Below are 24068 nucleotides of genomic sequence, written 5' to 3'. Positions count from 1 at the left end.
AAACACTGGGGATTTTAACTGCTCCGTGTGAATACATTTACCAGTCAATTATACACATCAAAAATAACATTGGTAATTACTGCACAAACAGCTCTGTCCATGACCATGCAACAAAAGATAGACTCAACTTACATTTACCAAGAAAAAATAAACATAAAACTCAAAACAGCATTTTCTACCAAGGAATAAAACTGTACAGTAAATTACCAAAAGAGATTAAAGAAATTGAAAAAATACATTATGCAATACATTTTATACATTGAAGGATTACTTATATAAAACAGAGTAGGAGTTTGATAAAAAAATGTTGTACAAATAAATAACAATAATAATGATAATGATTATAAAACATTTCACATAACACCTTCACTTTATGTTTTTTCCTTCTTTTTTCCTTTCTAGAAATACTTACCCCCAAGCTGTGCATGGTACGATACTAACACCTCTTCCTCTTTCTCAGCTCAACATCTCACTCATTGTGGAGGGATTCTGACTCAGTTTTTCAGGATAGCAAGTGGGAAGTTGCAGTACAGAAAATGGCCCAGAGATCACCTGTGTGTGTGTGGGGGGGGGGGGGGGGGGGTATGAAACAATGTGTGTATAGTGTGTGCAGTGACTGATAGTGAGTTATGAGTGAACGGTGTGGCATTACATTATTTAATAAGTTATTTGTAAAAAAAGTATTGTATACCAGGAGTCTTTAAATATATGTGTATATGAATTAGCTAATTTTAAATTGGTCTAAACTTGTAAATAATTTGACATCTCCTATATCCTTGTAAAAAGAGATCTACGGATGAATAAAGCTACTACTACTACTATTACTATTTGGAAAATCATTTACATTTATGAGGAACAGTAGCAGACCCAAGACTGATCCTAAGTGGTTTCTCCCCAGTCAGAATATTGTCCTCGGATTACATTGGTTAAATTACTCAGTGCCTCGCAAGTCAAAACTGGTTAACCTTAATAAATTAAGCCTGTAGAACACATGCGGCACAGTACTTTCCATTTTTTCTGCATTCCTTTGGTTAGATGTACCCATCAGTCCCATAAAACTGCAGTTTATGTAGAAGAATATTGTGATTCACACGGTCAAATGCCTTAGATAGGTCCCAGAAAATACCAAACAGCGATATTTCGTTATTTAATGCTTGTAAAACTTGGTACATGAACATTTAAATGGCATTCTCAGTAGAGCACTCTTCTGAAATCCAGACTGTGATTTACTAAGGATATTATTGTTGCTCGGGAGAGTTAATATTCTAGAATACATATTCTTCTCTAAAATTCTGGAAAATGATACCTGTAGGGAAACAGACTGTTAGCTATTGACCTCTCTTATCACTTTTCTTAAAGAGGAGATTAACAACGGGATATTTCAGTCTCTCTGGGAAAATACATTGTGTTGGTGATGCGTTACATATTTCAGATAAGACAGGATTTATTATACAGGAACCAATCTTTAGTACTTTGTTGGAAACACCATCATATCTAGACATGATATATTATTCAGTGAGAAGCCAAGTTACATTTACTGAAAACAGTTGTAACCTAATGACACTTTTCTTTGCAGTATCGATGCCAGATCATCTCTGAGAAGCTAGAAAAAATTAAATCTATTGTAGAAGAAAAACAAAATGCAAGAAATATAGCAAAAGATGAAATGGAAAATTTGAGGGAAGAAAGAGAAAGAACTGTTCTCCATCTTCAAGCAAAGAATGAAATAGCTCGTTTAACACACATTTTGCACCAAAAATATGAGTAAGTTTATTCTCTGTATACAAAATTAATTTCTTTGGTATTCTTTTTTATATCATATCAACAAAATAATTAATTTTTGATAATATAATTTAGGAAAACTTGCCGGTCCTTTTCCTTCATCCCTCATCCTTTCCCCTTCAACCCTTCTGCCAGAAGAAGGAACCACTGGCTCTGAAAGCTTGCACTTTTGTGTGTGTTTTCTCCTGCTGCCACTTGGTGAGTAGAATGTTGTCATCGTGTTAAACAAGATGTGTTTATAAGTCTCTACCTTTAGTATTGTATTTAGCATAGCTATTTTTGCCACTCATTGAATAACAATAGAAAACATAGTAATTTTTGTTACATGATGCTCACATAGCCTGAAGACCAGAAAATTCTCTCTCCCATAAAATGATCATTGTTTTATAGATAACATAACAGGGATGACAAAGACCAGATTTTTACTGTTCATGAAACCAGTTCTTACAGGTTAAGCACAGCATTAGTCCACAGCTTAAAGACATAATTATTTCATAACTCCAGTGTGCTGGGTACAGTGGGGCAGAAAATCATTTTTAGATTGTGATGCAAAAAGAGACAAACCAGGGTTGCAACTGAAACAGATGTTATTTAGTCAGTAACTGACATCAGGCTATGGCCTTTCTCAAGCTAGCCAGTGTTTGCCAAGTAAAATGTCTGTCAAAATAGCAGTAATTAAGGAGGGTACATTTGCGTATGACCCTAAGTTTTTAACAAACAGAGCTTGTACTCTGTTTACTTAACCAACAAGGATGTTCACAAATGAAGTTATGAAATAATTTGCTTAAAATGACTGAGATATACACAGTGCCACCTCAGAAAACTAGACCTGAAATGTGATTTAATACAATTCAGCACCTTGGAAAATGGATCCTACCTGAAAAAGTGCTCCCTTATAACCAAAAAGAAAAGTGGACTACCTTTACTTTACTCATATGATTTGTTTAGTGTCACAAGGAGCATGACTAGTGTTCAGTGTTGGAATTTGGAATTTTGTTGTTGGCCCTGTTTTTTATAAATGAGAAGACATCAGCCCGTGTCCTATAGTGTTGCTTGTACCCAGCCTTCGTATTGTTAGACATTATTATTACCAGGTACAATATATGACTGACTCCATTTGAGAGTTATTAATCACGTAATCGAAGGTGACAGGTTTTTATAATTCATTACTTGTATAAACTTATATTTCTCTGCATTTACAGCTACTCGCTAGCTCACACAAGGTTCACGTGTACAGAATTTTGCATCTATTCTTTAGAGTAACATTTCTTCACAGATAACCACATGTACTTGTATATGCATAAATTTGGAATTGAAAGTAACATTAATTTGTAAGTGAGTAACATAGAGCTTGGACAGTAGTAGTCCTATTTCATTCCTTCGAGACATTGCGTTTCTTTTATGCCTGTGCTATTGAATGATGTTGCAGTCTTTCCTGAAAGTTCTTCTCCTTAACCCTTTGAGTCCGAACAATTTGAAAAAATATATATAATTTGTAAATCTTCCAGAAAAGTAACCTTTATTATTGTAGTAAGCAGTCAATACAAGAAGAAATCGGCAAAAATAATTGCCCAGTTGTTTTAAGGAAATGGTTTCATTTTGGCATATGATTTTGAAAATTTTTATGAAATTAACATTTATTATCATAGTAAGCAATGAATACAAGAAGAAATTGGCAAAAAGTAAAGAATTGATTATTTTAAGGAGATTGTTTCACTTTGGAACACTAAGACATACTGTTCACAACCATGTGATGTGATATATCTGAAAGTAAATTCACATTTTTCCTAGGCCCAATCCCACAGCTCAAAGCTTCCATGAACTCATAATACCCAAAACAAATTATAGTCCTAAATACTAAGTAACCAGCAAAAATGGGCCTAAATTTTAATAAATTTTGTATTGAAACTACATACTGCCCAAGTGGTTTCATTTTGAAACCAGTAATAAAATCAGTGGTAAAAACTTAAATTTATGTCACAATAGCTCTGAATACACTTACTGTATGTCACAATCTCCTACATTCATGTAGCACTGTTTCCATGCCAACTTCGATTTGAATGCTGTTGGTGACTGCTACAATGCACTACATTTGTAGAAGTACCTCAGTGTACCATCAGATATCTTTGTCTTACAATGGTGGTTTCCAACAGAAGCCAGTAGTAACCAGTGGGCTAATGGGATATATGTAACATGATGAATGAATAAATGACCCTTGTGCATCATAATGACTCCTTATCAAGGAAAGAAGGCAGCATTATATGAGGAGAAAGTGAGATCTAATCTTTTACTAACAAAGAAATCATAGCAGTTGTAGTGATTGAGTTGTGCTATGACTTCTACACTGACACTTGTTGCAGGGTGGCCAGTAGTGCCCCTAAAGTGATGTATTTTGGGGGCTGTGGGGTGGGATCTTCCACTACCACAGCAAGTGTGGAGTCAAGAATGCTGAATCAACAACAATATTCCTTATTAATCGATTGTTCTGTGTAGGAGGTCAGTGACTGCAACTCTGGAACCAACTGTGGCTAGTGGACAGTGAGTCAGTTCACTGTGATATCAGGATGTTGTGACAGCAAAGCAGTGGGACGTTGTGACAGCAAAGCAGCGGCTGGTGCCCATGGTGACCCAAAGTACAGTGAGCTTAGACGGCTGTGCTGGCATAAACAGCACACTGCCCAAGAAGGCTGGCAGGGGCATGCAGATGCCCCAAGTTGAATCCAGGACTCTTAGAGACTGGATGGAGTGTCAGGCAATGGCACCCAATTAGTGATCTTCCCTCGGCGGATCAAGTTTGAAGCTTGGTACCATCAGGACTAGATGATGCCTCGTAGATCATTGGCTTCATCTAGTTGATGCTGCTGCTTAATGGAGCTGTAGCTACTGGGCCACACAATCGGCTGATGTTTGGCACAGAGATGGTGCCGGTTGAGTGTAAGACATCCGTGGAAGTGCGTCTTCCAGCTTCTAAGTTGGGAGTATTTATGCTCACTGTGGTAGGGTGTTTTATAACTAGAGGTAGCCTCTGGACATCTACATGGGTGTCCAAAATTAAAGCAACAAACCACTGTTTCCCTGTCCTGTGTCTAATTCACAATATAATCAAACAAATTATCAGTACATGCCTGTACAATCACGTTCTTCAAGGAAGACAGCATTTCAGTCAACAGACAACCACGCCAATGGAGACATAAGGGGGGCCTATCAAATGGGGTAGTGTTTTCTGGGTAGTTACACTTCCACAATCACTGTGTACACAGTCACAGACGGTACAGTATGGCACAGAGAAGACGCCTACCAGACTCTCTGTGGTAGAGAGCCGTAGGAAGAATGCGAGCAGGATAATCGCAACTGATGTGCCCTAATGCCTTAACATGAATCTATCTGTTGTTTCTCAGATGTGGCGACTGTTTATAGAGACCAAAACTTTATCCCAAAGATCAGGGCAGGGCTGACCACATGTGACATCAGGAAGAGAGGATGTATTTGGCTGTAAGGGCATGGCGGTACCACCTTAGTACTGCACGGCAAGTGGCATCTGTCTTGCAGCGTCCAGTTGATTCGTTGCATTGAAGCAAACAGTGTACAGAAGGCTTTGGCAGAGTGGTCTTAATTGTCAGAGATCTACTGCATGTGTACCTCTGATGCTTCTTCTCAGAAGCTAATGTCTAGAGTGGAGTTGCCAACATGCTACCTGGACGGTCAAACTGTGGGCCAATGTTCTTTTCACAGCTGAGCCAGATTTGTTCTGGATAGTGATCCTCGATGGATTCACATCTCTAGGGAATGTGTAACACCATTTCGTTATCCAAACATTGTGAAAAGAGACCAATATCGAGGGGGATCTCTAATGTTGTGGGTAGAGATTATGTTGACCAGTTGAATACCTCTTCATGAATTTGTACAGGTATAGTCGGCTATGGAAACTCTGCCTTGTTCTACAACATATGGCAATCTATCCCACTGCTGATAGTAAAATTCTACAGTGCAGAAGCTAGGCCCTCATTACATTGCACCCAGCTGCAGAACTGTGCAAGTGGCTAGCCTGCATATCCCTTTTGTGGTTGTGATAGCCTGCCTGTGGCTGATGCGATAACACACTATAATTTTTGTCTACCCATTTATACCTAACACTTCTGTCACTCACTGACTCATGCAAGATAACTTCTCTCATCAGACACCAACTACATCCAATTTGCTTCAACACCATGTGACAGATTCATCTCCTCTACAGTTGTCTCCTATATCTGCCTCATTCCAACATTTTCACCAAACACACACACACACACACACACATACACACGTGCAAACGAAACTCACACTCACTTGACTGCAGTCTCTGGCAGCTGAAGCCACAACGACAATAATATATAGAAGACTGAACAAGAAAGGAGATTTGTTGGATGATGATCAGTTTAGATTTACAAAAGCAAAGGCACCACATAATATTTTCAAAAATTCATTATTTTTGTTTACACATTCCAGCTTCTGCAATTCCAAACTCCAACCTGAAGAATGTTACCATTTCATAGGGTGTTCAGTCTTTGTCTCATTGTCACCTCCCCCTTTGCAGTCCCCTCTTGGAATTCCAAGTGGGGGACTAATCTGGAGTCTTTTGCCAATGGAGAAATCATTTCAACACTTTTCCGTTTACAAACCACTTGTCCTGAGGCTAGACATTGTGTGTCTTTAATGCAGTGGCTTCCATTGTCTTCCAGATCCTCATGCCTTTGCTCGTTGCTGGTTCTTCTGCCTTTTAGGGACAGTTTCCCATCCCAAGGGCAGTAGGGTGCCCCGAACCTCTCTCCGCTCCTTTGCCCTCTTCGACAAAGCCACTGTCACAACAAAGGTGACACCACCAGAAATCTTCAGCTGCCATTAGTAATGAGCTTTATTCAGAATTTAATCAGTGGCTGGGATCAGTTTTGGGAAATAAGACATTTTGATTACTGGTCAAAGACAATGCCTCTACACCACAAAGTTACATTTGGGAAATGAGGCACCTCCCAGCCATATATGTCTATGAAGGCATGAGGAGGGCATAAGGGTGGGAGGTGGAGCAAGATGATGCACTTGTTCCTCACCAGGAATATAGGTAAAGGCTTTCTCTTCATTACAGAATTCTCACAGATTCCTGGAAATGGTTGTATGCAACTCTTGTTAAACTGCAGAGTTAATATTGCCTAGCATGACAAGAAATATTTTGGCTTTTGCAGTCACTATAAATCTTGTCACTCTTTCTTCATGAAATTATGTGGGTTACTTGATGCAGTGACAGCTTTGACACTATTCTGTAGTCAAAGCAAACCTTCACAGAACAGTGCTGAAGTAGTGGTCTCAATCTTTCCTCTGTTGCTTCCTCTTACAGCCCTTATTAGGCTGCCCACAGGGACCAATCCGACACCCTAACATGCAGAACCCTTGTGCAACATAAAAATGGCAGCAGTATATCTGTTTTCCATCTGTGACCAATCCCCACAATGACGCTCCTTTCCCTTAAAAAAAAAAGAAAGAAAAAAAAATGGTGGTGCCCCTCCACACCCACACTGGCATGATGGCCAACTCAATAGGTCTACTGCCATCTCTGCATAAGGGATAGTTTTCACTAATGTGAGGTGTCGTAGGATGTGGGTACTGCAATGTTTGCGTATATCTGGTTAAGGTTAACCATTAATATGTGCTCATCTGGAGATAAGATTTGGTAGAATTTGAACAAAGGGTAGCAGTTTGAAGGGCAAAGGAAAAAAAGTGCCAAGGCAAGAGCCAAGGGAAAAAAAAGTCTGCGATAGTTAGGTCGGCTGGTAAGAACAGTAGCGGATGTCTTGCTGCCTGCGATAGGTCGTGCAAGGGTAGGCTTTGTTAGTAGTGGGTATCATGCATGTCGATATCTTTGACGTTGTGCAGCTGTGTTGCTCGGAGGTTGCCGCTGGGTGCCGGTGTAGAACTCTCGTTCAGCGTCAGCAACCTGCAACAGTTAGGTTTATTATCATTTTTGTGTCCGATAGGTCATATATTGGGTGCACAGTGAAAGGTAATGTTGGCAGTTTGTTTGTGCGTCTGTGGGCAAGCTCGTCAGTGTCCCTGCTGTGGCCTGTTGGTCGGCTCTAATAGCAGCTGGTAATTACCAGTCAGTGTTGCTGATATGCAGGGGCTTGCCGACGTTTGTCGCTTGTTAGTGTATGATAGTTTACCATAGGTGGCTATGCCCTAGCTAGTAGTGTCTTTGGCCGCTTGTGCTACCACCTATGGTTGTGATCGAAGTTTCCTAGAGTGAGGATGAAAGAATTGTTCGAGTGTCTCGAGTTCCTGTATAGTCGTGTGGCGGGTTTTTTGAATACTTCCTTGAGGGTATCAAGGCTGTATTCATGGTGGAGATCCATGGTGCGTGTGTAGCGTGGAGCGTTGCTAATGATTCGTAGCAGTCTGTATGATCTGCAGGCGGCGCAGTCGTGTAGGAGCTGCATATCCCCAGACGGGAACTGCGTACGTCATCAAAGGTCTAATCAGTGTCATGTATATGGACCTCGACACCCTCCTGTTCAGTGTGCTTTCCCTGTTGAGCATTGGGTACAGCTGTTTGAGCCTCACGTGTGCTCTGTTGGCAACGTACTCGATGTGATCCCCCCATGTAAGTTTCCGGTCCAGCCAGACACCTGGGTATCTGACTTTCTCTCTCGGAAACGTATTGGGCGTGTATGTAGTGTTATCGGTCTACTGTGTTGATGTTTGCGCAGTAGTTTCGGTCTACGTATGAACAGAACTGCTTCGCACTTGTCGACGTTTACTTTAATACACCATCACTCCAACCAAGGCTCAGCTGTTCTGAGTGCTGTCTGTATTCGTGAATTGATGTTCGACGGTTTCCAATCTTGCACAAGGATGGCAGTGTCATCCGCGTAGATGGCTAACGTCGTGTTTTGTGTTGCTGGGAAGTCGTTAATGTACAGGTTAAACAAGAATGGGCCCTAGGATGTTTCCTTGGGGTACTCCAGCTTGGATACCATGTTGTGTTGATTGTTTAACCTGCACGTTAGTGTTGAAACACCTGTTCATGAGATATGAGTGTACGAGACGTACGGGTCCGTCCGGGGAACCAGCTTCGCTTATTTTGCGTATGAGTCCGTTGTGCTCCTTTCCTTGTTGCACAATGGAATGATAACAATAGTTTACCATTTGTATGTGGACAAAGAAGACACTTTGATTCTACATTCAGTTTTACATGACACTGAAGAACTTGGACATATATGGTCTACATCTATACTTAATCTGTAAGCCCAGATGCACCAGTCAAAAGAGAGAATACAATTTTCTGTGCTAGAAGAGAGGACAAAAGTATGAATGTCAAGGTCTGAAAGATGTCCTTTCCAGGAACTGGGACCTTCTCAGCTCTAGAGGATATAACACAGTATCATATGTATTCATAGAACTGTGAATCCTGCATTCTAGTTGGCACATTTACACAGTGATACCAAACTGGAAAGATAAGGATTGCCTTGGTTCAGTCCTTGGTTGATAAAAGTTGGTTCTATCATCCAATTTGAGGGTGGTTTTGGAAGATTTCCCACATTCATCTAGTTATATACATACCACTGCATATCCAATCTAAAGAATGTAGCTTTCAAAATACATTTCATTCAACTTTAGCTATGGCTAGTCAGTACTGAAAACAGAAAACATAAAAATAAAGCAATAAAGCACGAAAATAATGCAATAAATCCATGCCCAAATTTGAAGTTTCCCAAGAAAAGTGTTGCATATGGCATCAAAGTTGAAGAACCTTTTTTAAAAAGTTTATTCTCTGTTTCTCTGGTTTGAGGAATATACATTTCCAGTTTGTGTTGATGACCAACAAGACTGTCTCAGTCATTCTCACTTTTTCCCAGTCTGTTTCAGATTTTTAATTTTTAGTTTTCACCTAACATCATAGCAATATGAATACATTTTTTGTAAATATTTCATATCATTTATCTCTAAATGTTTTTGATATCTAGTATTTAATCATATGAGGATGTAGCCTAATCCGGGAATCAAAAAGTGGCGGCACCCAAGTCCGTATGAGTAACATAAGAAAATGTACTTTACACATCATCTTCAGTTTCCCATTTATCCATCACTAGGCCAGATTGAGACATTTATGCTACTTCTTGACTTCCACACCTCTCCAGCATTCTTGTTCTAAAACTGTATTTTTCCAGTCCACATTCCTTCTTTGTAATCTGTTCTTCATCGAGTCAGTCCATCGTGATCTGGGTCCCCCTCTTGCCCTCAAATTTATGAGGCGTTAATCTCTAATAACCTTCCTTCTTCCTTCCTCTAAAACTTGGTCTCTGTCATTTGTTTTAGTATTCTTCCATCTCCCATTCTTTTTACGTGTCCAAACCATTCCAACCTACTCCTTTCAATTCAACTTTTCTACTTCCTAGCATCTTCATTTCTCAACCTGTCTCTTCATTTTCTCACATAAACTTCTTAGGAATTTCATTTCACTGGCTTGGTTTCTACTCTCTTCTTTTCTTACAACTGTACAGGTGTCTGATGCATATGTCAATATGGGTGTAAATTATGTTTTGTGCAGCACTTGCTTACACTTCATTGGCACTTCCCTTTCCCAGACTAAGTACCTCAAACACTGGTAAAATGCATTGCTCTGTTGCACACTTTTGTTAATCTAGCCTAAGTCCTTTCATTCTGCATTAAATATTTAAAGTTGTCCACAATTACAATAGCCTGTCCTTTAATATTAATTTGTTCTTTCCCTTCTCTGTCTCCTGTGGTTACCATAATAGTCTTGCTTTTCTCCACATTGCAGTTCATGCCGTATTTCACAATTTTTCCATAGAAAATGTCTAGTTGTTCTTGTACATCCTTACTGTTGGTTCCCCACAACAGAACGTCATCATCATCAAATAGCAATAACTTTATCTCCCTTTCTCTGTGATTTTCTTTTGCATCTTTTATGATTTCATCCATCATGCTTATAAATAATAATTGTGACACAGCACTTCCTTGTCTCAACACTGTGATATTCCTAAACTAATCAGCTCTTCTGACTTTCCAATTCCTTTCTCTTCATCATTTCCCGTATTTTTTTCCCCTGGGGACACTATTGTATGATTTCACTACATTAATAAATATCATCACCAGAACTTTCCCATGCCCTTAATGCCTTTCCATCAACTTTCTCATACTAAAGATTTGGACTGTTGTTGATGTACTATGTCAAAAGCCTGCTTCTCTTCTAACTGACCTTCCGCTTTTTCCCTCAATCTTCTTTCCAGTACCCTCTCCACTATTTTTGCTACTTACAATATGAGTGTGATTGCTCAATAGTTATCATGTACATATTTGTCTCCCTTCTTGAACAATGGAATTATTATTTCCTTTCCCTATTCTTCAGGCATACATTTCTGAATGCACGTGCATCTTAGCAATCTACATAACCATTGTAGCCCAGTAGGTCCAGCTGCCTTTATCTTGTCGACACTTACTTCATCAATTCTAGCTGCCTTTGCTGTTTTCATTCTTGTAACTCCTAGTTCCACTTGCAATGCTAATATTTTTCTCTTCATCAAGGAGTCCTGTGTTACTTCTGTTCCCTTTTCATTACTGTTTTTCACATTTAGTAGTTTGGCAGAGCTCTCTTCCCAGGTTTTCTTTATCCTCTCTGTTTACATTATCAGCCCTCCACGTTTCCTTTTCACCAGATTTGTGTAAGTGCTTCCCTTCCCCATACTCCTTGTAATTGCATACGGCACCCTTTCACATCATTAACATCCTTTTCTAACTTTTCGCATTTACTTCTGCTACCACTTTCTAACATTTCATTTTGCTTTTGTGGAATTTCCTTATACTTCTTTGCTCTTTGTCTCTGTTCCATTATTGCATGTTTTCTTGTTTTCTTTTACTGCTACTTTCACCTGCTTGTTCTGCCATTATCTCTCCTTATCCTTCTCTCTTCCAGATAATCTGCCACACATGTTCTCTGCAGTGCTTACAAAATGCCTCTTTCAACTTACCCCATTCTACACTTAAACATTCAGTGCTTGGGATTCTGAGCTTAAATAATTCCATTTACTTTTCTTTTACCTTCCTATATTTTAATTTCCACATTTTATACGTCCTCATTGTTGCCACCACTAGTTGATGTTATCCATCGAAAGCAGGTACATCCATTAACTGTCTACAATTTTACTGTTCCACCAGAAATTAGTCAATAACAGTCTTTGTCCTTTTTTCTCCCAAACCTTATATTGTTATGTTTTGGCTGCTTTTCTTCCAGAATCACATGTTGCCCCCAATCAAACAATTTCTTTTACAAAAATCAGCCAATTTAACTCCTTCCTCATTTCTTTTTGCATATCTGTATGGACTAATCATCTCTTCCTTCCCTAGTCTTTCATTTCTCACCTATGCATTTAAGTCACCTATCACTATTGCTTCCATGTCAATAATTCCTCAATTTCTCCTCTTTGTCGTTTGCAAATATTAGTGTAATGTAGGCAGTGTTTAGGTATCTGAGGAATCTACCATAAATATACTGAGTAGATAACTATAAATCGTTTCAGACACTCACAATTCCTTCTACTTCTTTTCAAATTTAGATCTTGGGGCCAACATGTTTTAAAACCCGTTGAACCAGTGATATAGAAACTGGCAATTTCAGAATCTTACCTCTGGTGGAAAAATTTCTGTGTGTACCTATCATCCTAATAAATAAATTGTGCTTTGCAAAGTGAGTGCAAGACCCTGTGTTTTGTTGGCAGAGATACATTTGTTTCCACAATAGGAGAAGAAAATAAGGTGTTGTTTCTTCTGGCTCACTAGGTGTAATATTAGTCACACTCTTAGTAGAGCACACGAGACACTTTGCAGTGATGTAGATTGTCTAAAATTAATACAACGTGGTCATTTGACCTCTAAAATATAAGTGCCTGTGCCAGAGTTTAGTGCAGTATCTGATTCAAAAGACTAATGAAGCAATTGGTACATGCTTATTTCTAGATCTAAAATTTGTCTTTGGAATTTTGTTATGCATTTAACTAGATAATTAACTTTATTTGCTGCTGTTAGTAAGGTTTTGCTTTATTTTTTAATTCCTTTTCGTAAATGTAAAAGTTGACAAAAACAAAAAACTACTGATACTAGGTACTTCACTCTCCAGTGGTTTGTAAAAGAACACTGTTCATTAACACCACGAATTTTTTGAAGAAAAGAAGCTTGCATACATTACATAATTATAAAGAACTAATGAAAATGTGTAGACAAGTGTTACGGCCATATTAAAGTATAAAAATTATTGTGTTAAACATAACAAGAGACAGAAGAAAACAAGCTTTTATCTTAATAAAAAGGAAATCTCATAAAATATTATGAGGGTATTAATTTTAGGAATGAATATTAAATATGTTGTGTCAAAGAAACTGTTACGTAACTGTGCTGTGTATGATGAAAGTTAATTGTAATTGAATTTACCATGAAGAAGTTGTATCACGGCAGTGATTGCATGTTTCAGTGTTATCTCAGTCTTTGACTTGGCTCTAAAATAGTTGGTCGCAGTTGAGGCTTGTTTAAGGCCCAAGTGACACTAGCAGCTGCTTGGGGCACGATGGACGTGGGTTTGATGACTACTAGTGAGAGCACCATTGTCATTAATGAAATGGTTTCAGCTGAGAATATTTGAGCCCAGTTGTGAGCCGCAAAGAGTTGTCGTAAACATTATAATAATTTTTATTCTGCATACAGATAGATGCCACTAACAGATTATAGTTGATATAAACTAGTTGCAACTTAGCATATAAGGTCTAAAGTGGAAGCGTTGTCACATAAACTACTGTCTACTGGCAGGTGCCACAGTGCATCACTCTCTGCGGCAATAAAAAATTACCTTAAAGCCTTGTAGCTTCCACAAAAATTATGTAGAAAATTTCAAATTCAAGTAAGATATAGATCTCTATAATCTCTCTCAGCATGTTGAAAACTCTTCTTAATTTTAATTAAGTCTAGATTATAAAAATGATAGATTGCTGCTCATCATGTAGCGGAGATGTTGAATCGCAGATAGGCAGAACAAAAAGATCATTGACAAGTAAACGTTTTGCCAAAATGCCTTCTTCCAAATTAGATATAAACACACACACACACACACACACACACAAAACTACTGTCACTGGCTGCCAAAGCCAGACTGCGAGCAGCTGCGCATGGTGGGAGAAATAATCTGAGTGGTGGGATTAAGGAGGAGGCAGGGACACGTAGGAGGATGGATTGTAGGGTAAGGGTGGGGGACTGTATAGTGCTGCTAGTGGGAGCATACAGGGATGATGTGGAGAGAGGGTAGGGCAGCTAGGTGAAAGTCATGAGATTGAAGGGAGAGGTAGAGGGTCGAATGGAAAAGGAGAGAAGTAAAAAGACTGTGGGTGCATTGGTGGAATAAAACACTGTGTAGTACTGGGGTTGAAACAGGAAAGAGGATAGATGGGTGTGGACAATAACTAACAAAGGTTGAGGCCAGGAACATTACGAGAACATAGGATATACTGCACAATTCAGGGAAGCTGGTGTTGATAGAAAAGATCCATATGTCACAGTCTGTGAAGCAGTCAGTAAAATGAAGAGCGTTGTGTTCGGCAGTGTGCTCAGCAACTGGGTGCTGCAGCTGTTTCTTGGTTTCTTGGCCTCAATCTTCCAGTGGCCATTCATGCAGATAGACAGCTTGTCGGTAGTCATGCCCACATAGAATGCTGCACAGTGGATATAGCTTAGTTTGTAGATCACATGACTAGTTCACAGGTGGCCCTTCCTTTGATGGGGTAGGTGATGTGTGTGACCCGACTGTATTACGTGTTCGTGGGAGGATATATGGGACAGGTCTTGCATCTAGGTCTGTTGCAGGGATATGAGGCAATGGGTTGGTATCAGGGGATGTGTAGGGGTGGATGAGGATATTGTGCAGGTTTGGTGGATGGTGGAATACCACTGTGGGAGGGATAGGAAGGATATTCCTCATTTTGGGACATGGCAAGAGGTAGTTGAAATCTTGATGGAGAATATGATTCAGTTGCTCCAGTCCTGGGTTGTACTGAGTAACAAGGGGAGTGCTCCTTTGTGCCTGGGAGATGGCAGGTGACTGGAGAGACAATTCACAGGAGATCTGTTTCTGTACAAGGTTGGGTGGGTAATTTTGATCTATGAAGGCCTCAGTGAACACCATAGTGCATTTGGAGAAGGACTGCTTGTTACTATGGATGTGACGGCCACTCATGACTAGGCTGTGTGGAAGGGCGGTATAGAATGGGTCGCGGCTGTCGAAGTGGAGGTATTGCTGGTGGTTGGTAGGTTTGGTATTGACGTAGGTACTGTTGTAGCCATCTTTGAGGTAGAGGTCCACATCAAGGAGGGTGATTTGTTGGGTTGAGCAAGACCAGGTGAAGCGAATGGAGGAGATGGTGTTGAGATTTTGGAGGAAATTGGATAGGGTGTCCTCATCCTCAATCCAGATCACAAAGATGTCTTAAGTGCATTTGAATGAGGTGAGGGATTTGGGATTCTGGTTGATTAGGAAGGATTCCTCTAGATACTCATAAATAGGTTGGCAAAAGATGATGCCATACAGGTGCCCATTGCCATACCATGGATTTGTTTGTATGTGATGCCTTAAAATGAGAAGTAATTGTGGGTGAGGATGTAGTTGGTTGTGGTGACCAGGAAACTGATTGTATGTTTCAAATCTATCAGGCATTGGGAAAGATAGTGTCGAATAGCAACAAGGCAATGATATCTTTTATGTGGGAGGGTAGGTTGTGATTAATAGGTTGAAGGTGTTGGTCTACAAGAGCAGAGATTCTCTCAGTGGGGGCACAGTAAATGGCAACAATGGGGCATCCTTGGTTGTTGGGTTTGTGGATTTTACGAAGATGGGAGTGCAGGAAATGGTTGGGTTAAGGTGAGAGATAAGTTCTGGGGAAAGGTTTTGGGATTTGCCTAAGGGTTTTCATGAAATAAAAATATTATGAAATCAATGTTAGAAAATTTAATATAATTGGATAGAGAAAAAAGTCTGCTCACCAAGCAGCAGCAGGAGAAAGCACTTCTAAAGGATATGGAAATGCACAAGCTTTTAGAGCAAGTGTTTCCTTTTTCTGGCAGAAGGGTTGAAGGGAAAGCTAGAGCAAAGGAAAAAGATCAGTGAGGTCTAGAAAAAGGGGAGAGTTACGGAAAAGTCACCCAGAACCCCTTGTTAGGGCAGACTTCTCATCCTGTCCGGTAAAGTCTCCCATGATCTGGGGTTCTGGGTGACTTTTCCATAACTCTCCCCATTTCCTAAGCCACACCAGTCTTTTCCCTTCATCCCTCTTCCTTTCCATTCAACCCTTCTGCCAGAAGAAGGAGTCACTGGCTCCGAAAGCTTGCGCATTTCCATATCGTTTCTGTGTATTTCCTCCTGTCACTACTTGATGAGCAGATTTTTTTATCTATCCAATTATATAATATCGCCAATGGCCTTGCTGCAGTGATAACACTGGTTCCCATCAAATCACCGAAGTTAAGCACTGTCAGTGTTGGCTAGCACTTGGATGGGTGACTGTCTGGGTCTGCCGAGCACTGCTCGCAAGCAGAGTGCACTCAATCCTTGTGAGGCCAATTAAGGAACTATTTGATTGAGATGTAGCAGTTCTGGTCACAAAAACTGACAAGGTATGGGAGAGTGATGTGCTGACCATATGCCCCTCCATATCAGCATTTGTGATGCCTGTTTGCTGAGGATGGCATGGCTGGCAGTTGGTACAATTGGGCCTTTAAGACCTGTTTGGGTGGAGGGAAAATTATGTAACATTATGAAAAGGATAGATTGCTATGCTCTACATAGAGGAGATGCTGAATCACAAACAAGCACAATAAAAAGACTGCTAAACATATGGCTCCCATCTCCAGCCACTGTGGCCACAGCAGCCAGAGACAGTGGCCATGTCTGTGTGAGTTGTGCTTGTGCCTATCTGCAACTCAAAACCTCCTTTATGTAGTGTGTGTCAATCTATCCTTTTCATTATACTGAAGTTATTCTATCATGACTTTCCATTTTTTTCATGAAAATAGTTATTTTTTAAATACACTATAATCAATATATTGAGACTAAAACAAAGAATGTTGAATGGAATACTCTCTTTCAAATTCTAAAGGTGGCAGGGGTAAAATACAGGGAGTGAAAGGCTATTTACAATTTGTACAGAAACCAGATGGCAGTTATAAGAGTCGAGGGACATGAAAGGGAAGCAGTGGTTGGGAAGGGAGTAAGACAGGGTTGTAGCCTCTCCCCGATGTTGTTCAATCTGTATATTGAGCAAGCAGTAAAGGAAACAAAAGAAAAATTCGGAGTAGGTATTAAAATTCATGGAGAAGAAATAAAAACTTTGAGGTTCGCCGATGACATTGTAATTCTGTCAGAGACAGCAAAGGACTTGGAAGAACAGTTGAATGGAATGGACAGTGTCTTGAAAGGAGGATATAAGATGAACATCAACAAAAGCAAAACGAGGAGGATAATGGAATGTAGTCTAATTAAGTCGGGTGATGCTGAGGGAATTAGATTAGGAAATGAGGCACTTAAAGTAGTAAAGGAGTTTTGCTATTTGGGGAGCAAAATAACTGATGATGGTCGAAGTAGAGAGGATATAAAATGTAGACTGGCAATGGCAAGGAAATCGTTTCTGAAGAAGAGAAATTTGTTAACATCCAGTATTGATTTAAGTGTGAGGAAGTCATTTCTGAAAGTATTCGTATGGAGTGTAGCCATGTATGGAAGTGAAACATGGACGATAAATAGTTTGGACAAGAAGAGAATAGAAGCTTTCGAAATGTGATGCTACAGAAGAATGCTGAAGATTAGATGGGTAGATCACATAACTAATGAGGAAGTATTGAATAGGATTGGGGAGAAGAGAAGTTTGTGGCACAACTTGACCAGAGGAGGGGATCGGTTGGTAGGACATGTTCTGAGGCATCAGGGGATCACCAATTTAGTATTGGAGGGCAGCGTGGAGGGTAAAAATCGTCGAGGGAGACCAAGAGATGAATACACTAAGCAGATTCAGAAGGATGTAGGTTGCAGTAGGTACTGGGAGATGAAAAAGCTTGCACAGGATAGAGTAGCATGGAGAGCTGCATCAAACCAGTCTCAGGACTGAAGACCACAACAACAACAAAAAAACAAAGAAGCATAAAATTTCTGAGAGAATAAATATTACTACCAACTAAAGTAATGAGTGTAAAGAACAATCCATTCGTACTTGACAGTTATAGTGCAACTAATAAAGGATCGTAAGTTGAACTATCATTTTTCATAAAAAATGTTTATGGCTCAAAGTTCTTATTGCACATTAATACTGTAGGTATATGTGCATGTATTATAGTGACCATCTGTAACTAAGCTCAGTGGACAAATAGTTAGTCAAACTCCCCTCCCTCAGTGACATCACACTAATACTGTGTATCACAACTTCTTGCCTCGACAGTGACCTCGGTTTCTTGAGGAAGAGGGTCCACAAGTATCTTCAGGCATTCCATATATAGCTGAAGCCACTCACTGATGACTACATCCTGTAGAGCATTGGTTTTCAAACTGGGGGTTGCCCTCCCCAAGTATGGCCATGCAGATGTATAAAAGGGGGTGTAGCCGGGGCAATCGCTACAAATGCATTATGTTATTAAAAAAGTAGGTACTTAATCAATACAAATGTGTTAGTACTTACAATGAAATGTCTGCTGGGTACCCAATATTTCCTGTGTACTCCGACATGTATTTTCATCTTAGCTAATCAGTCTGAATATAAGCACAGTAATTGATCATAGCCAATCTGACTACTGGAATTCGTAGTGTACAAGCACAGTAGAAATTTGAAAATTTGGGCTATCATAACATGTCGGCTCGATTGGGAACACTTTGTACCAGCTGTCTTCTGTAAAGGATTTCCCACAGCAATTGTTGCCAGTAGCGTCTTTGTTTCTAAGCAGCGTTTATGCTCAAGTCTTAGTTGGACTGTGTTGTTCAGTCAGCATTGATCAAACAAGCAATTTAGTCGTGTATACTAATAATGTGAAAGTGAACTGTTGACTTGTAAAGCTGTTTTTTCTTTAGTTACTCATGAGTTTGTTGAAGAAACAAAAATACAGTGATACTTACATTAAATACAGTTTTATTGCTGTGCAAAACAATGATGTCGACCAGCTGCAATAGGTTGTTTGTTATGAGGTATTGAGCATTGATGCCATGAGATCTTGTTGTCTTGAAGGACATTTGTGGACTAAACATAGCACTTTAGAAGGTAAGCAGACCGAGTTTTTTGCTTCAAAATGTGTCAGTTTAAAATGTATGAAGTTGGATAGTACTGAATCCATTGGTCAGTCTTCTGAAAAAGTGATCCTAGCTTCCTATTTGTTACCACCACTCATCTGAGAGGCTAAGAAAAGCCAATATTGTCAGAGAAACACTTGTCCAACACTGTTTGTTGAAAGCAGCTGAAATTGTTCTTGGACCAGAAAGTAAACAAAAACTTTCACAAATACCGCTTTCTGACAAATCTGTGAGACGTTGGATCGATGATATGGCCAAAGACATAACAAACTAGCTAGTGCGGGCCGTGAAAGAACCAGAATTTTTCACAATACAGTTAGGTGAGAGTACAGGTGTGGCAAATTGTAGTCAACTGTTAAGTTTTTGTTTGATACATACAAAATGAAACAATTAAAAACAAGATGCTATTTTCCACAGAGCTAACAATTACTTCAAAAGCAATTCATGTAATGACAATGGTATGTGAAATCTTTTGCAAATATTAACTATTTTGGCAAAAGCTGATTGGTGTATGCACAGGCAGTGCCCAGCAATGCTTGGTTCTCGCTCAGGATTCATGCATATGACCAGAGAAAAAAAATCCAGTGTTGTTTCCATTCATTGCGTTATACAGCATAAAGCCTTGGCAGTGGAAACATTTCCAAATGATCTCAACGTCCTCAACTTACGCATCTAAATTGTGAATCATCTTAAAAAGAGTGCATTAAATATTCACGTTTTTACGGCTGCCTGTGAAGATTTGGAAACAGAACATAAAATATTGCTGTTTCATACAGATGTACGCTGGCTCCTAGAAGGAAATATGTTATCTAGATTATTGAACATAGAGATGAAGTGATTCAGGTTTTGGAAATTCAAAACCAAACTGAATTGTGTGTGAAACTCCAAAAGCCAAGTGTTCGAGTTGTTTTGGCTTATCTGTCAGATATTTTTGATTTATTGAACTTGCTGAGCTTGAAACTGCAAGGTGAAGATTGGAACATAATTTATCATCAAGATGCCCTCGGAGCATACACTGGTAAGCTGCAACTTTGGAAACATAAAATTGTGGCCTGCAGTTATTCCTGCTTTTCCAAATTATTTGGAATCCTGGAAAAAGCACTCTTTAGGGAAGTCTTTAAGCAAACTGATATTATGAATAAAATATCAAATCATGTGCAACATCTAACTGGTGAATTCAAATGCTACTTCTGTAGCTCATGTGATGGTAACATTTACAGGATGGGAATAGATCCTTTTCACATGGACATAGATGTGCTGTCAGAAACACTGCAAAAACAAGCTTTGGAAATTAAAGATGATTCTGCAGCCAAATGTGACTTTGAGAAGATGGATAAGTCATTATTTTGGGTAAAGTATCTGAAAGTTTATCCCAGCATAGCAAAGCAAGCACTGCAACTGTACTAAAAATTTTCAAGCACTTATTTGTGCGAAAGAGTGTTTCCAGCAGATGTAGCAATGAAAGTGAATTACAGAAGCAAACTCAGTATTGCTAGTGATTTGCATTGTGCACTTTCCTCTGTTCAACCAAGAATTGAAATCTTTGCAAAAATATGCAAGTTCGTCCATAACTTTGATGTATTCATTTTTTGTTACCAAGTATGCGTGCAAATTGTATATATCTACAATAAATTATTTTTATTATAATGTTTATGAACTTTTTTTCTTACCCTTAGCCATACGAATAGTTGTGACAGGCCATAGTTCGGCCATCCAATACCGCTCCCATTTGAAGCTTTTTGTGGAAACTGTTTTCTGTTTCAAACTGCTCGCAGCCTCACCAATATATATATTTTCCATTGTGATGTATTCAAACAGACTTCACTATTTTCACAATATTTGCTACAAATAAGCATTTGAAACTGGCCTTCTCTGTAATGAGTAGAGCCTAAATTTCCATGCAAATACATGTATTGACCATTTTAGGGCATAAATGCGTATGTTGAAGAATTTTTTATTTAATGTCTTGTATTTAGAAATTGATAATGGATATAAATACACTACTGGCCATTAAAATTGCTACACCAAAAAGAAATGCAGATGATAAATGGGTATTCATCGGACAAATATATTATACTAGAACTGAAATGTGATTACATTTTCACGCAATTTGGTGCATAGATCCTGAGAAATCAGTACCCAGAACAACCACCTCTGGCCGTAATAACGGTCTTGATACGCCTGGGCATTGAGTCAAACAGAGCTTGGATGGCTGCCCATGCAGCTTCAACACGATACCACAGTTCATCAATAGTAGTGACTGGCGTATTGTGATGAGCTAGTTGCTCGGTCACCATTGACCAGGCGTTTTCAGTTGGTGAAAGATCTGGAGAATGTGCTGCCTTGAGCAGCAGTCGAACATTTTCTGTATCCAGAAAGGCCTGTATAGGACCTGCAACATGCAGTCGTGCATTATCCTGCTGAAATGTAGGGTTTCGCAGGGATCGAATGAAGGGTAGAGCCACGGGTTGTAACACATCTGAAATGTAATGTCCACTGTTCAAAGTGCCATTAATGCGAACAAGAGGTGACCGAGACGTGTAACCAATGGCACCCCATACCATCACGCCAGGTGATATGCCATTATGGTGATGACGAATAAACGCTTCCAGTGTGCATTCACTGCGATGTCGCCAAATACGGATGCGACCATCATGATACTGTAAACAGAACCTGGACTCATCCGAAAAAATGATGTTTTGCCACGGTGTTCTGTATTACCCTCCTGAACCCACCAATTCCATATTCTGCTAACAGTCATTGGATCTCGACCAACGCGAGCAGCAGTGTCGTGATACGATAAACTGCAATCGCTATAGGCTACAATCTGACCTTTATCAATGTTGGAAACGTGATGGTACACATTTCTCCTCCTTACACGAGGCATCACAACAATGTTTCACCAGGCAACACCGGTCAACTGCTGTTTGTGTATGAGAAATTGGTTGGAAACTGTCCTCATGTCAGCACATTGTAGGTGTCGCCGCCGGCGCCAACCTTGTGTGAATGCTCTGAAAAGCTAATCATTTGCATATCACAGCATCTTCTTCCTGTCGGTTAAATTTCGCATCTGTAGCACGTCATATTCATGGTGTAGCAATTTTAATGGCCAGTAGTGTAATTTTCCTGCCTTCATTGGAGATATTGCGATAACTTGGATAAGCATAATAGGTTCTTTCTTTTCTCATGCGCATTGTGACCAAATTGAAGTTTATACCAAATTTATGGTAATTTGGTTGAACTAATTATTATTTCAGAATGGAAAAATTTTGTCAATTTTTGGAGGGATTTTTTTAGAATCATTTTTAAAATACAACACATAGGCCTAAGCCATTTTTCCCATTGTATGTGAAGATGTTAGACAACAAAACAAAAGTGTTTCCTTGTCGCCCACAAAGGAAAGTGGGCAAGGAAAGTACAGTACGCATATTTTTAGTTGTGCTTCAGTGGCATGTCAGAACAAGTTGGAAGATTTCGTATCAATAAACTTCTTTTTCTCATTGTCATTATCATCAAAATCATACCGTTATGGCACTGAAGATGTGAGGGAGTGGTGCTGTGTCGTTATGTATTGTGTGGCACTGCAATTTAAATAATAATGAAATGAGCAATTAATTACTAATGGTAATAATTGTATTCACACAAAATTATTTAATACAACCTAAAGTGCTCAATATGTTTTTGAAATGTCATTTTTCTCTACTAATTGCTTAGTGCTATATCATCTTTAAAACAGTTTCATTTTCCTCGATATATGTGAGTAACGCATTTGAAGATGAATGTCTATGTGTATAATGCGCAATCTCAAATGTGTTTTTCTTCCATGTCAAATTTATACCATTGCAGCCTTTTGGTATGATACGCACGAACTTTGTCAGTTGGCAGTTCCAACCCCTCAGCGCAGCGACAATCGTATTCTCTCACTCTGCTCCACCTATGTGCCCTGGAGATAAAACATTGACTTCAAATTTTTGTACTGTAACAAATACTCTATTGCTTGTAATCCAATGAACGCATGAACATCGGGATAATTTTGCATAGAACTGTGAAGTGTACTCATCGCATTTACCAGTATTGCAAGATGAGATGTTGTCTAAAAATGAACTGAGGAAATAATTTTTAAGAATGGACATTGTTGTTGTGGTTGTTGTACACATAGACCTCAAAGGTGTGTGTGATGCAGAGGGAATTTTGTTTAGCCACCGTGTTTGCAAGAGGGGGATGTTGACTTAGCTCCACATCGATGCTGCCAACCCACAGGTATGTGCAGTTCCTAGGGAACCGAACTGGTGCCAGTTGGCCAACATTTTAGATAAAAGCATGTGTGAAAGTGAAGTAAAAATAAATATACAACTGAAATTGAAATTTGATACTGTGTATTTTTAATGTTTTTTGCTTCATTGTGCAATTTTGGTCTTGTGGCAGTTCATGAATGCACATTTTTAAGATATGATAGTGCATTGACATTAGGGCCCTAATATCGAGTCTTTACGAATCCATGTTACTTCCATGCAGCATTTAGACTGTAGTGGCTGATTGGTATGAGGGACACGTACCAAATTTATGTTGGCAGTGCCGAGATAGAAATTAATTCCCCTTTCACGACCCCCTCTCCTCACCCACTCCTTAATGCTTTCCCTATTAATCCCCCCCCCCCCCCCCCCCAAAGACAAGAGCTAATCAGTTGCACTTTCAGGTGCTTGCTGTAGGTAATACAGTATTATTACTGTGAAGGGGTGCACAAAGTTTTCATGTTCAGCAGTAGAGGGGCTCAACAAGCAAAAGTTAGGGAAACCATGTTGTAGAGCTACCAAACTGCAGAGATGTTGATTGCTATGGCACACCCACTGTTCCAAATACTCCCACACATTTTCTATGGGATTAAGACCAGATGATTTAGGAGGCCAGTTGAGGAATGATAGGGTGCTTGAGTGTTAGT

At 39.5% G+C, this 24068-nt stretch overlaps 1 protein-coding gene across 1 annotated transcript in view; it reads left to right on the top strand.

Moving 5' to 3' along the window:
* LOC124778026 (structural maintenance of chromosomes protein 4-like) overlaps positions 1-24068 on the top strand; it is a 324000-nt gene that overhangs the window by 124196 nt on the left and 175736 nt on the right. The window contains exon 5 of the mRNA XM_047253608.1: positions 1577-1764. Coding sequence (XP_047109564.1) covers positions 1577-1764 — 188 coding nt within the window. The remainder of the gene's footprint in view (positions 1-1576; positions 1765-24068) is intronic.

Source organism: Schistocerca piceifrons, chromosome 2, assembly GCF_021461385.2.
Source record: "Schistocerca piceifrons isolate TAMUIC-IGC-003096 chromosome 2, iqSchPice1.1, whole genome shotgun sequence".
In the NCBI taxonomy this organism is placed as follows: Eukaryota; Metazoa; Arthropoda; class Insecta; order Orthoptera; family Acrididae; genus Schistocerca; species Schistocerca piceifrons.
Note: the sequence above shows the minus strand (reverse complement) of the source record. Positions and strands in the feature narration are given on the sequence as shown.